The sequence below is a fragment of the Hippoglossus stenolepis genome, chromosome 3 (genome assembly GCF_022539355.2).
Source record: "Hippoglossus stenolepis isolate QCI-W04-F060 chromosome 3, HSTE1.2, whole genome shotgun sequence".
NCBI classification, from domain to species: Eukaryota; Metazoa; Chordata; class Actinopteri; order Pleuronectiformes; family Pleuronectidae; genus Hippoglossus; species Hippoglossus stenolepis.
Genome location: NC_061485.1, coordinates 12298857 through 12314415, shown reverse-complemented (window position 1 = coordinate 12314415; position 15559 = coordinate 12298857). Strand labels below are relative to the sequence as shown.

Below are 15559 nucleotides of genomic sequence, written 5' to 3'. Positions count from 1 at the left end.
GGCGGGTCTACCTGTCAAAACTGGTTTGGATATTGTGTAAATAAGCATTTCTGAGCAGCTATTCGCATGTGAGGAATAATATGTTGAAAGTGCTGAAATGTGCTGAGGAGGCAGGTTGAGGCGTGTCTGTCAGAGAGACACTAAACCCCGACTGAAACAGATGGCTAGAAGGTCTTCTTTTACTATTCAGAGCCTTGAGATCCGCGGTGATTTGTCCTCTCCCAGTGTTTTACAGACTGAGCCTTTCCAGTGGAATACGACTAATCCAGGGGCAAACAGTGTTTCTGAAAGTAATGATCTGAGGTGTGCTGATGCTGCATCGCATAATCCCTGCAAGACGCAACCTATAAATAAATACTGAGTGATCTGAGGATGAACCACATGTTGTTTTCCTTCTTTGTAGTTGTGTCTCTGTTGGTTTAAAGGGACTCTGCTGCTCCTCAGAGGTGGAAAGTAACTAAATACTTTTATTCAAGTACAATTTTGAGCCACTCAAATCGAGTAGTTCCATTTTATGCAACTTTATATTTCAGAAGGAAACGTTTTAATCTTTACAGGATTGATGTGACAGCCATAGTTCCTTTTCAGATTGAGATTGTACATAAAAAACAGGAAATGTGTATAAAATGGTGTCTTGTGACTCCCATGTCTTCCCTTTTTGGCCTGTGATTAATAAGCAGCTTTGTTACATACTGTATCTATCAGTCTGTGGTTTAAATGGTTTCATACAAATAACAGTTAGAGGCCTAAATATGGCAATTTATCATATTTCTGAAAGATAAGACAAAAGCTTATCTTCAAACTTGTGAAGCAGAACTAATCAGATATAAAGTTCTTGAGTTTCATTCTTCAATTCTTCAGGGAGACCGCTGACCTTCTAGGAAAAAGGCTACAGGGCAAAAATGATATTGATAAACTACTATTAACATTAACAGTTAAAGACCCCGGGGGTTGATGGATTGTTGAATCCTTGATTCATTCAAATTTATATCTGAATGTCAGTGACTAACTTTTGCGATTTGTTTTTTTAGAAATGAAAAAATCCAAGACCCTCTAACAATGTCATACCAACAAGAATAAACTATTGATTACAACAAAGTGACACCTTCAGTAATGGTTTGCTAATATCTACTTATGTCTGAATTATTACTGAATAAAACAGACACATCTTATTACCAAAACATTTCCTTTAAGAAAAACAACAAATAAGAATGGGAACTTCTTCAAAAGGGAAATAAAACCACCTTTGACCACCAACATTTCACATTTATGTTATTATGTATCAACAGGTGGCACAGGAGTAGACCGGTTAGTAGTGTAACCTCAAAGCAAGAATGTTTTTGCCTTTGTGTGTGGAGTCTGCATGTTCTCCCCATATCTGCATGGAGTTTCTCCAGGAACTTCAGCTTCCTCCCACACTCCAAGAATTGTAGACTCTAAACTGATCCTAGCTGAGTGGTAAATAATAATAATATTAATCTGTATATAAACTGATTTGTCCCAGTTGCTCTTCTGTGGTCAAACAGTTTCTCTAATGAACTAAAGAGCTAAAGAAGACGAGAGAAATGTCAGGTATCAGGAGGATTTTCAAAAAATGACTTTGATTATCTGTCACATCAGAGATAAAGATATACCTCTGAAAGTAGAAGCCTTATTTATGAGTCATAATCTGGCAGCACTGCTGACGCGCGCTCATCGTGGCTGAGCTGACAAGTGTTGTACTCGAGAGGTGAGCAGGGACACACACATCAACACCAGAGGGCACTCCGGTACAACAGCAGCTCGGCGCGACTGACACCCTGCACCTCCGGGGTCCTACAATGTGTGATAGACGAGCTTTAGGATGTAACAGGAGAGGGATGAAGGGGATTGAGGAAACAAAGGAGTGCAGTCTTAGCTGTGATGGAGCCAGAGGCCTGCACAGTGCACACCTCCCCTTTCACAGGGCAGAGACCTGTGCAGACAAATACTACTGCAGCACACATCGCCAGGTACACCACGTTCCTCTGCGTGTGCCTTCATGCTTTTTTCCTTTTCCTTTTCTTTTCTTTTTTTTAAGTCAGATGATCCCTGATGTATCCATAGGCAAAGTATTGCCTCATAACTGTAACCTGACATGTTCCACCGACGAGTGCGAGAACAGACCAAAGTTTAATGAGCGCTGTGCTTTTCTGTGTCTTTGAGGACTTTATGTCAAATTAGGCCATGATGACATGAAAGGGAAATATCTCAGTTTCTGTAAGTTTCCTCCGTCATTAGTGTCTGTTCAGAGCAGGAACTGTGCTCTGTGAATGTTAAGGTCAAAGGCCAATACAAGTTGAAATACATTGCTTCCTAATGGTGTTGAATTGCCTGGCTTTTTAAGTTTGCTCAGCTTTCCTTGGACTTTGCGATCGCCTTCCATTCCATTCATGCCAAACCTTAACCCTAACCTACGCACAATTCACATCTCGACCCCTTATCTCAACCAGAGGCTTAGAAAATGATGTTTAGGCTCATTAGGACCAGGCTTTGGTCCCCATGAGGTCCACTGGTCCTGACAAAGGTCAGTGTTAATACTGAAAAAGGTTGAATGAGTACACAAACACACACACACAGACAAACACACACAAATACCAGCAGTCCAAACACAAATATATATTTTTTAATTAAAGAGAAAAACCTGTTACATCATGAAGCTATAGAACAAAGATATTACCTTGATTAATATAATCCATTATTGCTCAGAACAGTAGATCATATTTACCGGTGTGTTTCTGAAATTAAAGCATAACAAATAAATTATACAAATGTAAAGAAATGAATCTATAAATAAATCATGGAATCTGTCCATCCATAACATTATCTACATCCCAGCTGACATCGGACATGTCACCAGCGAATCACAGGGGCAACGTACAAAAACAAAAAAACATTCACACTATTAAATCATGGAATCTAAAATCTTAAATTGAATCATCATTACATTTACTCATCCAGCAGCCGAACACACTGACAGGGCTTTTTCTACAATGGAGACATAGTTGTTAATGTCTACCCAGCACTTTAGCAGAGGTTCGGACACATATTTTGCACTTGCAGGTTGCTTTACTTTCACTTCAGTTAATCTGAAACCTGCTCCATGTGGTTTGAATCTGGAGACTTCGAGAGTTTGGGGTCATTATCTGGCTGGATGAAGCCCTGAACAACCAGTCTGTCCTGTTAGCACAACTTCCTGCAGTAGAATATTGTCCTAATAATGCATCAGATTGTGCAGTAACACTGTGAACAGTTTGGTGACATGAACCTAAAATGAAAACTGCTTTTTCTCAAACTGTGGGCGGTATATTAATGGATAGTATGTTTCAGCACCGAGGAGGAGAAAAAAATATTATTGTAATGTATAATAATGTTCCTCAAGTGATATTTAACCTATTATAAAACATGTACAATATAAAGGGGTGGTAGATCTTTTCATGCTTTAGCAGAATTATAGCTGCAGATCTTCTTCTATAACTGAGCCTTCATTTCTACTTTTTTCCATCACTTACAAGATTAAAAACGTTCCACTCGCCTCAGGAGGGCCACATCAGCCTGGAATCAGATACGGGTCTCTCAAAGGAGCGCTCAGTGAGGATTTAATGGACACTTTCCCCTCGGGTAAGACTCTCTATTACAGGACGGACACCTTCTCCTTGGATAAAACTGTCTCTATCACAGGAGCGAGCCGGAATCAAAGCTGAAAATATGAAGCCACTTGTCCTGAGGGTCTGCTGTGGATAGATGTGGGACTCAGCTCCAAACTTTAGTTTGTTATGGAGCAGCTGTAATCATGATGCAACAAGACTCAATAACTCTGGAGTGTGAAATAATAGAGCAGCGAGATACAAAGCCTCACACACAGAAGCACAAGAGCACGACTCAGATGTTCACTTTTGATCGTGATTTCAAACCGTAAGACGATTTCTCCTCCGCGCGTAGCGACTGGTTATTCAGACGTGCCACAGATGGCAAATGAAGAGGATTGGTTGTGACTCACCCGCAGTGAGGGAACACTTAACACCGGCAGACATCTTTCTTATTCATCATGTCACACGCCCGGGCCTCGGCCTCGGCCAAAAAAAAAAGGAAGAGCAACAAAAGACCTCCCACTTCCCTGGTGAAGAGATTAGCAGAGCTGAGAGTTTGGAAAATATGTTAAATGTTAAAAGTAACAGGTTTTTAGCTCTGCAGTGTCAGTCTGTGCACATTAACCCGATAACCTGAATAAGACACTGCCATGTTAATAGCATTTTCTGTTTTTGAATAAGGTCATACTCTTGAGTGACAGTAAAGTAATGTAGAGTATTCCAATGTTACTGTTTGGACATTTATATGTTTTTATTGCATTATAACGCACTATTGGACTTTTCACAGCATTTTGCAACAATGACACATAACAACTGCTATGCTATAAATGCTAAGCCACTGAGAACATATTTAACACAAGCTAGTTTTGTGATATATTGATCTATTTTGACTTCTAGCTGGTTCACTGGTCGGTAGTGACAGGTGTTCAGGCGGAAGTGAAAGGTGTTCAGGCGGAAGTGAAAGGATCAAAAGTAACTTTTTACCTGTTCACTTCTTTGCAGGTTACCCGTCCGGTACCCGCTGGTGCACGACTCTAGCCTTAGCTCTTCTTTGTCTTTAGTGCTAATCAATTAGCAATTTTTAGCATGCTAATTTGCTAACTTAAGATATACCTTATACATGTCAACATGTTGCCATTTGTTTGGATTTATCCTGCTGGTGTTAGCATTCAGCTCAACCTCCACTATGGCTGCAGTTTGGGTGTTGTTTGGAAAATGTTTTAAGCTTGAAGATGTAAAACCATGTAGTATTATACGAGAGAGAGACTAAGCGAAAAAAACCCACTTTTTATTTAAAGAGTGTTCAAACACCTGAGTTGGAAACTAGAGATATATCAACATTAACTCCAAAAGTGATCTGGAGATGTTTGGTATCTCGTACTGATCTAGTTGATCATTGATCTGGTATCAGGTGAGACTTCCGCATTTAATATTAAATAGACTTTCTTTGTCAATGTCACTATAACATTTTATCTTTCCATAAAAATCACTCGGTCACAGCTACTAACAGACAGTAGATAGATGACGCAACTTCACGTCCTCCCGTTGTACAGAAACTAAGCTAAAACTCTCCGTTTAATGGGGGCTGCCATCTTGTGCTTTTGACGTCATTTAGAGCCAGAGTGTGTTTGATAAGACCTAAGATGATGGAAACAATCTTTGGGAAAAATCTGTTTAACATGTCTTTAGTTCTCTTTATAACTTATACAGCAGACATGTCCATGTTTTATATACAGTCTATGGCTACAAATAATGTAGTTTTTCGAGCCACATTATTATCCAGCTCATGTTACTCAAATACATTCCAGTAAGTTCCACTCAGAGGAGTGCACAGATTTGAGAAAAGGAATGCACTGATGTGGGATCAGTAATCTGTAAAGGAATTTGGAGAGCAGAAATGTTTTTATCTATTGGTGATTCACAATGTTGCTGCACATCTGAACCAGGACAAAAGTTGAAGCGATTGTCTGACTTTCTCAGTAATTTATTGTACATTAAAACATTTCCCACAAACCTCCAGCAGCAGAAGCACACCAGAGTGGGTTCACACGATGATGGGTGGCCAGCGGCCATCATCAAAAGACACAATCATCATTTCAATCATTAATAATTACCATCATCAAAATCATTTTACCCACCTGCAGCACCAGTCACCCGACACCATCTCACAATAATCTCCTTCCTGATATTAAAACATAAAATCTTGACGAAGCCGACCACACTAAGGTCTGCAACACAGAAAACTGGCGTCAAATTCAAACATGTGTTCTAACCTGCATGAGCCCAGCTGGTTGGAATTTACTTTCAAACAACATTTTAGATAACGACAGATTGATCGAGGATAAAATAACATTGTCTAAACCCCACATTCATAAATAAATCCTAACCAACTGAAATGGACAGATTTGCTGAGTAATTCCCAGTAAAACTAACACACCAGTTTTACTCCGCATGTTACTCATTTTCTGAGCAACTCAAGGGCCCTTGCAGATCCGTGCAAGTTAAAGCAAAGACCTGGAATCCTTTGCACATGCTCACAGTTTGACCCCAGTTTGCATCATACTGCACATACCAGAATAAGATCCTACAGAAACGAGGGCACTGCCCAATTTTCTGGACAAGTGGACAACACAGACTATACATACACATAATGCAAAGATGTACAGTGGCAAAGGTGAGGTGACCCCCTATGTTCATTCAGAAAAATGGGTTATATTCAATCGGATTTCAGCATTTCAGAAGTATTTTTGACCACTTCATGGGTATATGCTGAGGGATTTAAAAATAACAGTTGAAGCTGGCAACTCGAACACACTGTGCACACGCCCGCCCACAGACAGACAGACAGACAGACAGACAGACAGACAGACAGACAGACAGACAGACAGACACACACACACACATCTCTCAGTATGCTGAATTTGGCTGAGGGACAGGAGCCTCTTAGGGCAGATTCTGTAGGACTTGTTTACAACTGATGACAAACAAGAGCGTTTGAGGCCCGTGGGGGGAAAATAAATAAACATGAGTGAGCCGCAGAGGAATTATCAGCTATTTGATCATTATGTAATGGAGCAACAGCCACGGGAATCCCAGGATTACACAGTTGGGATGAAGTCCATCAACCAATCCGTCCAACCAACCATCCATTCGTCCATCCAACCGTTCTGAAAATTGCCACATCCTAAAACAGACAGCCTTACGACATTAAGATAAATGATAGGATTTGAAATAATTGTGCACAGTTGGTCTCTGCAGCTTTTTTTTTAAGCAATATTTGATCTTTAACGTTTCAGACTCTTACAACAGGGGTCTCTGCCTCAAATACCCAGACGATGAGTATTTAGTATTCTTTTGATTCAAAGATAAAATGATCAAACTCATGGCCGGTGGCAGAAATTTGCTTCAATTCATTATTTAAGTGAACAAAAAAAAAAAGGTTAAGTGTCGGCATAGAATGTGGGTTTTGGGCAAAAAGGGGGAATTAAATATGAGCCAGCATGAAGATACACTTAATCCTTTTCACCATCATTACACCATGTACAAATATTTAAGAACTTATTCAATAGCAGCACATTTCTGAACAACCTCCAAGCAGACCTTGCCATCACGTGTGGGTAGGACTGGGTCAGGGGTGGGCAGCCTATGAACTACTTTATCATTCATATGATTTGTTTTAGGTGATGTGGAGAGCCGCTGGTGCACATAGAAATAGGAGCTTTCCTTGTAATGATGGTGACTGAACAGACACATGTGAATGCATCATAGATCATCGTCTCGGATGGAAGTAAAAGAAAGTGCAGACAGACTTGACAAGTTCAGGGCGAACGCCAAACAAAAGCCAAAGATAGGAAAAAAGGGCAGACTACTGTCAATCACATTCCACAAACAAAGCAAAGCCAACTGTACAGCACAGAGAAGATGCGTGCCTGGACAGAGAGGGGACTTCAACCCTGACGAGCCTGGAGCTTGATAAGGGGAGTGGTGCCCCCTGGGAGTGTGCAAGTTGGGCCTGGGACAGCCACTGGGACAGTAAGAGTGGAAATCACTTGTTTTTAACACGCTGCCACAGACCCCAGAGAAGCCCAGGGGCCCCTTTCTCTCTCCATTTCGTGTCCCCTTTTCAATGAAAGATGTGGAATGAGGCTCAAATGCAGGCCTTTACCGTACAGTCGTTTCAAGTCACAAAAAAAATAACAGAGTGGGTTTTAAGAGCAACATCAAGCACAATTCTTAACACAGAACTTAAAGGAATAACATTTCAAACACCTTATTAAACACTTCTTTCCTACACAAGTCCTGCAAATTCAGGATGGAACCATCTGTGAGGACAATCACGACCATAGAAGTGTGTCGCTCTTATAGGCGCACAGTGTTGATTCGCAACGGTTGCACATTCTTGCCATTAGCATGGCTTTGGCCGGGGCTGAAATAGGGGAAGACCTTGGTGGGGAATTTGTCTCGGTAGGTGTAGAGCCAGGACATGTCGTCTGCATTGTAAAAAATGAGCAGGCCTTTCGGGTAGTCCAAGTACACGCCCACCTTCTCCAGCTTGCTCTTGACGTTGAGACGGGTCCAGGGCTCGGTGCAGGCACTGTACTGGTTCCCGTCGTGCATGACAATGCAGTAGAAGCCCCGGGTGGGCTGGATCTGGATGCTGCCCTTGCGACTGACCGTCTCGTTGGCCACCCCGATCATCCACTGGGTCTTCTCCGACACCATCACTTCCCAGTAATGGACACCCGAGGCAAAGCCCTCAGCGCCAAGAACCGACACCTCCACATCAAAGCGGCGCGGGGAGTCCTGCAGTGGCTGCGGATGGAGATTCCCGTAGGCCACGATGGTACAGTCATCTGAGAGGATCAGTCTTTGGTGGGCTGTGATGTGATCGAGGGTCAAGGCTGCTGGCACTGAGGAAGGAGAGAAAAGGGAGATGAGGGAAGAGACAGCTTTAGCTCTGAGACTCAGCATTTACTTTTACATTTAACGCGGGGGAGGGACACAAATCGGCTGAGAAAAACAGGACATGTGGATACAAGTAGAAAAAAACTAAATCAATCAGCTTGGACAAACAGAAAACAGAAAACAGCAGCGTCACTCTTAGCCCCTCATTTTGATTTATAGTTGCCGTGTACAGTTTTGTGCTGAGACAGTGCGTAAACACATCCTGGCAGCTCGGCCACTTCACAGCAGAAGTGAGGTCAGGGTTATAAATCACAGGAAGCTGATAAAAACAAAGGACACGGTCTGAATGTATATACTGTAGTTTATATGTTCAGACAAGGATAGTACTGAGGGTGAACATGTTTGACGCTCCTCCATCCTAAAGGGAACAAAGAAAGCACATTTTGAAGTCTGCAACAGAGCAGCTACCATTTTATCGAATTTATTGATCAGGGTACCAAAAATATCCCTCGTGTGTTTTTTGTGTGCTCCATTTCTATTTGTGTTACCTGCTGCAAGTAGTTGAGCATAATCTCCACACGTAGCTGCTCAAATCTCTCACAGTTGTTTGTTGTGAAATTATCACTGCCATAATGATGCATCACAATAAGCGGTTTGGTTTCACAATACATTTTGTAATGTATTTCACTACAGTGGGCAATAAAATCAATAAATGAAAAAGACTCAGCTCCTGAGGGTCTGAGCAGCTGACAGACCCAGAGAAGGTTCAAGTCAAGTCAGGTCTAGGTTTCATAACCAGTAACACAAAGGAGGTGTGTGTCTCCACGTGTCACAACTCCCAGGTTACTCTACATGACCTCACTGTGGACAGTTTCTATTGGAACAACCTTCTACCAATAGTCTCCAGGTATTATCCAGACTAAAAAGACAATGATAATGATTCTTTTTTCCATTTTGTAATCATTGCTCAGTACTCCACTTTATTTCTTTATTCATGCATTGGACCATAGACTGTATAAAGTCTTGACTGCCTCCAGGTGACTGGCTGGCTGCAGTATTGGCATAAACACAGCCTCCTCAATGTAAGTGGATTGGACATGAACCCCCAAAAAATTGTCAAAATGCACATCAAATACATTCTTATCAAAAAATGTTTTCTGTCGTTTCAGGTTCAGGTTCAAGTTTTGTTTTTGATTACTTATATGATGCTATAAAAGTGGGGTGAAACATCATGATTGACAGCTGAGACTGACTCATGATTGGTCCGTCATGTTTCAACAAACCTCACTACTACTGTGCAGACTGGTTCCAAACAACCACTGGGTGCGTGATGGCAGCGTTCCAATCCGCAATATTTTGTACAAATAGACCATGTGAGACATGTTCTTTATAATGTGGCTGACCCTGTAAGACCTACAACCTTGTGTAAACATTACAGTGTATATATATATATATATATATATATATATATATATATATATATATATATATATATATATATATATATATATATCACTACTGCCGGATTTAGAGGAGGTGATCAAAGCTATGTCCTGTGGTACACGATGACGGATGGCTTGTTATTGTGCGACACACCCAACTGCAGCTTGACTCTTATTTCAGGAAAACGAAACAGGGCATTATGCAACAAGTGAGACTGTGAGTACACCACGATACATTTTTTATAATCTGTTTTTAACTTCATGCATAAACTACAGTCTTTTACAGTCAAGTGCTCTCCTGAGTTTTATAGGGGAGCTCAGTTTGAGCACTATCAAATGATGTGAAGAGTGCAAACAATACAGTGAGGAGGTAACTACAGCGAGGGGAGGAGACGCTGCAGCTCGCTGCACAGACTCCAGGTCGGTAGGAGGCTGTTTGATGGTGCAGTTATGTGTTTTGAGGGAGAGAGAATCTGCATCCACGTCTGCTGTAAGCATTCGGTATAAGGTAACAATACCAGGCTGAACAATAACGACTATAAATAGTGGATAAAGGCACCTTTCCAGTTCCTCTGTATTTTTCATTAGGAGGGATAAATGGAGGTGAAACGTCTGGCACTCGGCCAGCGGACAGGACAATGCCTTCTCCACTCAATGACATCTCCAGTGTTGGTTACAATCAAGCCATTAAAATTTCATAAGCTGAAAGCCTCCTTGTGCCATGCAGAGAAACATGCCACTATACACACATCAGCGGAGAGGCCATTCTTCCTGGTGAACATGAAAGAGAACCCACACTGTCTGGTAGTTATTCCCACTAACCCGTCGGTGACAGTGACGGGTGAGCGATGATGGGAGGAATGTCTTTGTTGTGTCTCTGGCAACCGCTGGTGATGGATTGTAACCAATTGTTCCATTTGGCAGCCACTCGAGGGGAGGCCAAAAAGCTGTCTTGCCTCCCCTCGGCTGGCAGTGAGCTGAAATGGGAGGATTGACTGAAGAAGTAAAAAAAAATTCTTCCGCACATTATTATGAACAATCTCCTGTGAGAAAATGATAGCTGTAGGGCAGAGGGAGTAGAGCTCCTCTCGGCACCGTCAGCTGAAGAAGGGCATTGCTGCCTTCCAGGTCTGACCACCATTTCTCATCCGAGGATGGAGAGAAGCTCAAAAACATCCTAGCAGTCTTAATGCAGGGCAGGATTAGTTCTCTCAAAGCGAAATGTTTGAGACGTTCAGCTATACCGGAAGAAAATTTGACTATAAACCTATTTGTAAAGGTAGAGTTTGACATCTTGGAAAAACTATTTGTTCTCTCTTACTGAAAGTGTATTTAAGAAGATTGATTCCACTCTCAAATCTGTCCATTAAATATAAAGCTCCAGTCAGGAAACCATTAGTCGTGAATACTCAAACTTATCTCCACAGGTCTGTGTCAGGGCTGGAGCATGGCCTGGCCGCATCATTCTGCAAGGGGGAGTACCCTCTGGTTTGTTTGTATTTCTTTAAACCAATCACAATTGTCTTAGGTGGCACTAAACTGGTGCCCCAACAAATTCTATTTAGGAGGTGGGGTCTGTCAAAAGGCATTTGTTGACTGTGAGATTACACAACGCAAATCTTTGCCTATTTCAGGCTAACCGCAGTCTACATTTGGTCAGAGCAGGACACCATCAGCTTAGCTTAGCAGAAAAACAGCTAAGATGACTCTGCCCAAAGGTAACAAAACTCCTATACCAGGAACTCTGAAGCTAGTTAGTCAGCACTTTATATCTTGTTTGTATAATCTGTATTACAGGGAGGTCACAGTCACTGCAGCTTGCCAAGAATCAGTACACTCTTCACGAAAACAAATCAAATGCTAAACTATTCCTTTCACACCTCACAGTTCTTCAAACTAGATTCCACTCTGTATATTTACACACTCGCATGTTTAGACATATGAACTGTCCTGCTTGTGTTGTACCTGGTGAAACGTCCTGAAAGAGTGATTTCCATATTGTGTACTGTAAGGGCCCCATGTACTTGGATGTCGGGAAGTCTTCGTACGTCAGATTGGTCTCATGTATCTTTCCTTTAATCCTGTGACAGAAAAAAAACAGATCAATAGAAGTCTCAAATCCAATTTGCTGCTTATTCCAAATAACGCTGCCTCTTACTCAACCCAAATGATGCTTCAAGTAATTAATCTGGTCTGTGTCTGTGGACTGTGCGGTTATAGACATTAAACAGCTTACAAACTGCTTCATGAAGCTCCAACAGCATAGATGAATAAATCAGAGGGTGTGTGTGTGTGTGTGTCTGTGTGCACTACATGTGGTCCACTGTTCAGGCTAGAGTGAGCTGCTTACCACACTCACAGCCTCATAATCACAGCACAGTATGCATCCTACCCATTTCACATTTTTTTACATTGTAGCCTAAAATTGTTGAAATTATTTTTTTCCCCTCAACACCCCATAATGCAAATTTTGACATACTTTTTTAGACCCTTTGCCAAGAAACGGGAAACGTAGCTTCTCTGCCATGAAATTTAAATAAACAATTTGTTCTCAGACTATAGATTGATTAAATTTTGGATTTCAAATGCTTGTAAAAAAAAAAAAAAAACAGTTAATATAGTTACTTAAAAAATATAAGCCATTTTCAGATATGAAATGTGCAGAATATTGGATCTGGAGTTTAACTTTCACATATGAAGAACCCAGCAGGAGATTGTCCGAGTCAGACATGTTTACAACAACAGGAAAACGTTGGGGTGGTGTCTGGGTACAACACGCAGGAGCCAGGACATAATAGTATAGATTCCACTGCAGAAATCACATGTTTTTGTTTATAGCACATCAAGATGGCCGTCATCTATTCTCATCAAAAGCTCTTGAATCTCACTGTCTTATCAGGTTGACACCTTCGCCAGCATCTTCTACATGTATGACACCTCTTTTTCATCCTGAGATCTTTGTACATTTTTTTTCTGATTTCTGTCTATCATGTGTTAGAAACATCATCAACACGCCCACTTGCGGAGTTCAGTGCAGGTCTGAAAGCAGCTATAGTGTGATTCAATTGAAGACATTGTGCCCTCCCTGATTTAACATTAGAGCTGGTTTATTTCAGGGCCTAACACTCCATCTGTTCAGGGATTAATGCTGCTTAATGATACGGCAGCTAAAATTTGTACTTTTCACAAAATGTTACCAGCCTGGTGTTTAGCAGCTTGGAGAGTTTCCAAGTACTATCATTATTACAGTTTTACTCCCATTTATTCTAATGTTAGAACCAGCGTTAACAAATGACGTGAGTTGATAACACTTAGATCACAAGAGTTTGAAACCTTGGGCTGGACAGTAGGGCCTAAAAATGATGTCAAGATTCAGTTGATTTTGATAATTATCAGCATTTTCGTCACATTATTATTTCTTTTAAGTTTAAAGACTGATTTTTACACCTGAATGAAGGTTGTGGTTTCAACTCTTCTTTTATTTTCTGCTAGCACGATTGAGCATCATACATAGATCTTTGGTTATATTGCTATTTACGAAAAATTATATTGCGATAATAATTATAGATATTATTCCTTGCCAAGCCCATTTTCTTCTTATCTGACAGCGTTGTTGAAACTTGAGATGGTTTTTGCAAAGCTCGGGGCCGGTGAAGCACCTCTCAGATGTGACGGCGACTCCCTCCAGGAAATCGTGCCGTCCAGTCTCGTTGAGGCGCTCCTGCAGGATCTGGATGCCCTCCTTGACGTCACGCAGCTGCTGACTGTAGCGCTGGATCTTGTGCTCGATGTCGGAAAGCTTGCGGGCTGTGTCCATCTCCAGCTCCTCCAGCATGGTCTTCTGACGCTCGCGCAGGAAGCGGTGGAGGCGCTCGAAAGCGTCGCCGATGGTTGCACGCAGACTCTTGGCAGAGGACTGAAGCAGAGAGGAGAAAAGGTGGGTTTACTGGGTTAACTGCATAACAGGGCTGAGACGTAACCATAATTAGCAGGGTGTGTTGGGTATTTTAATTACACAAGGGTTAGTATTTCAAGAGCTTACAAAGTGGTCTAAATTGTGTAGTATTACATTAACATTCATTTAATGATTCAGCTTGTACTAAATATATTGATTTCAAGTGGCTCTCAGTGAAAGTACAACCTTCAGCAAAGAAAATAAAGAAGATTTAACTCTGTTACAGTGAGGGGACACAAACAAGAGCATACTGCAACAGATATAATCCAAAGAGATGGTCACAGGAAGGGGGCGCAAACGACGTCCTGTCTGTGAGGCTGAGTGATAACGGGACTGGTAGCCAGGCAGAAGGGACAGCAGACTGGGAGCTGGAGAGCCGAAGAAAGTGATTTGTAGCTGAAGAAGATGAATGGGAAGTTGGACATGAAAGAGTGTATCATCTGCGTGTTAGCGGTCTGAGTGACTGGGAGACAGCACAAAGGGATGTGATGTGAAAACCCTGTAAACATTGCGCGAGAGGAGCAGGAGCCTTGTGATTTCGCGTTTTTGTACAAATTCAAAACCAAACTAAAGATCTGCTCATCAAAGAGCAACTGAGAAAATGAATGACTAGTCACAATGATCTAAAAAAAAAAAAAGAATTCAGAAGAATCTTGTGTGTATGAACCTTTGATTAATGAATCCTGATGATATTACCTGATGGGAATTTCAACACCTTCTCTGATCCTTTCAGGAGGAGTTGGATTCAGGAACTTTGATCTCAAGTTTAATTACACGTCCACTAAAAATTCTATCAATCTCTTTGAAGCAGCACACATTTTTCTCCTGTTCTCCCAGAGACGGGGGCAGGCACTCTCACTCTGTATGTGGGAACCTATTCACATAACTATTTCTCTGCAAGCCTGAGAACGATGACATTCAGGTGGGCTACATCCCAGCACTCCTGCCTACTTAAAGAGCTGAAATCTGGAGGAAGGGGAGGAGGAGGAGGAGGACTGCAGCAGCCTCGCTATCAGTCTCAGTGACGTGTCCGCTGCTTTGGCCCAGCAGGCTATGATGGCACTGAGAGGGAGTCTGCAGCCCTTGGAGACAGGACGCCAGCTACCCTTCAGGGAGAGCAAATCCCCAGCGGGCATATGAATAGGACACAATGTCTATGCTTCAGATGGAGATCTTCCCAGGCATACAGAAGCCCAGCACTCAAATTGGAGTGCGAGGAAGGCACATTTAGTTAAAACGGGAGCTGGGCTGCTGCAGTGCTTCCTTCTCAATCTTAGTATAAGACGTGAGATCCAGCTCACGCGAACATTAATGGGGAAGTCGACAGATTTTACACATCTAAGTCTATTCAAGCCTAGTTCACACTACATGGTTTTTAGCCCAGTTTTCTAGTCATTGACTAGATTTGGTTTCAGATCAGAACCAAATCTGCGTTTGATTCGCCAATCGCTGGGTGTAAACTCTTCAAAGACGTGAAAGGAGGGACTAACCGACACGTTGCAGACTTTGACTAGATTTATAGCAGGCTAAACATATAGACAAATCGGTGACGACTACAGCCAATCAGAGCACAGGACGGTGGGGAAGGTAGTGAAGGAACATGTAGTGGTGAGTCAAGTCTTAAAGTCTGAACTTCACAGCAATTAGAC

At 41.9% G+C, this 15559-nt stretch overlaps 1 protein-coding gene across 1 annotated transcript in view; it reads right to left on the bottom strand.

The window, feature by feature from the left end:
- Positions 1 to 5576: 5576 nt before the first annotated feature.
- Positions 5577 to 15559, bottom strand: part of LOC118104843 (E3 ubiquitin-protein ligase TRIM62) — a 30784-nt gene continuing 20801 nt past the window's right edge. The window contains exons 4-6 of the mRNA XM_035152090.2: positions 13615 to 13871; positions 11921 to 12036; positions 5577 to 8518 (exon numbers count right to left, since the gene is read on the bottom strand). Coding sequence (XP_035007981.1) covers positions 7968 to 8518; positions 11921 to 12036; positions 13615 to 13871 — 924 coding nt within the window. The 3' untranslated portion in view covers positions 5577 to 7967. The remainder of the gene's footprint in view (positions 8519 to 11920; positions 12037 to 13614; positions 13872 to 15559) is intronic.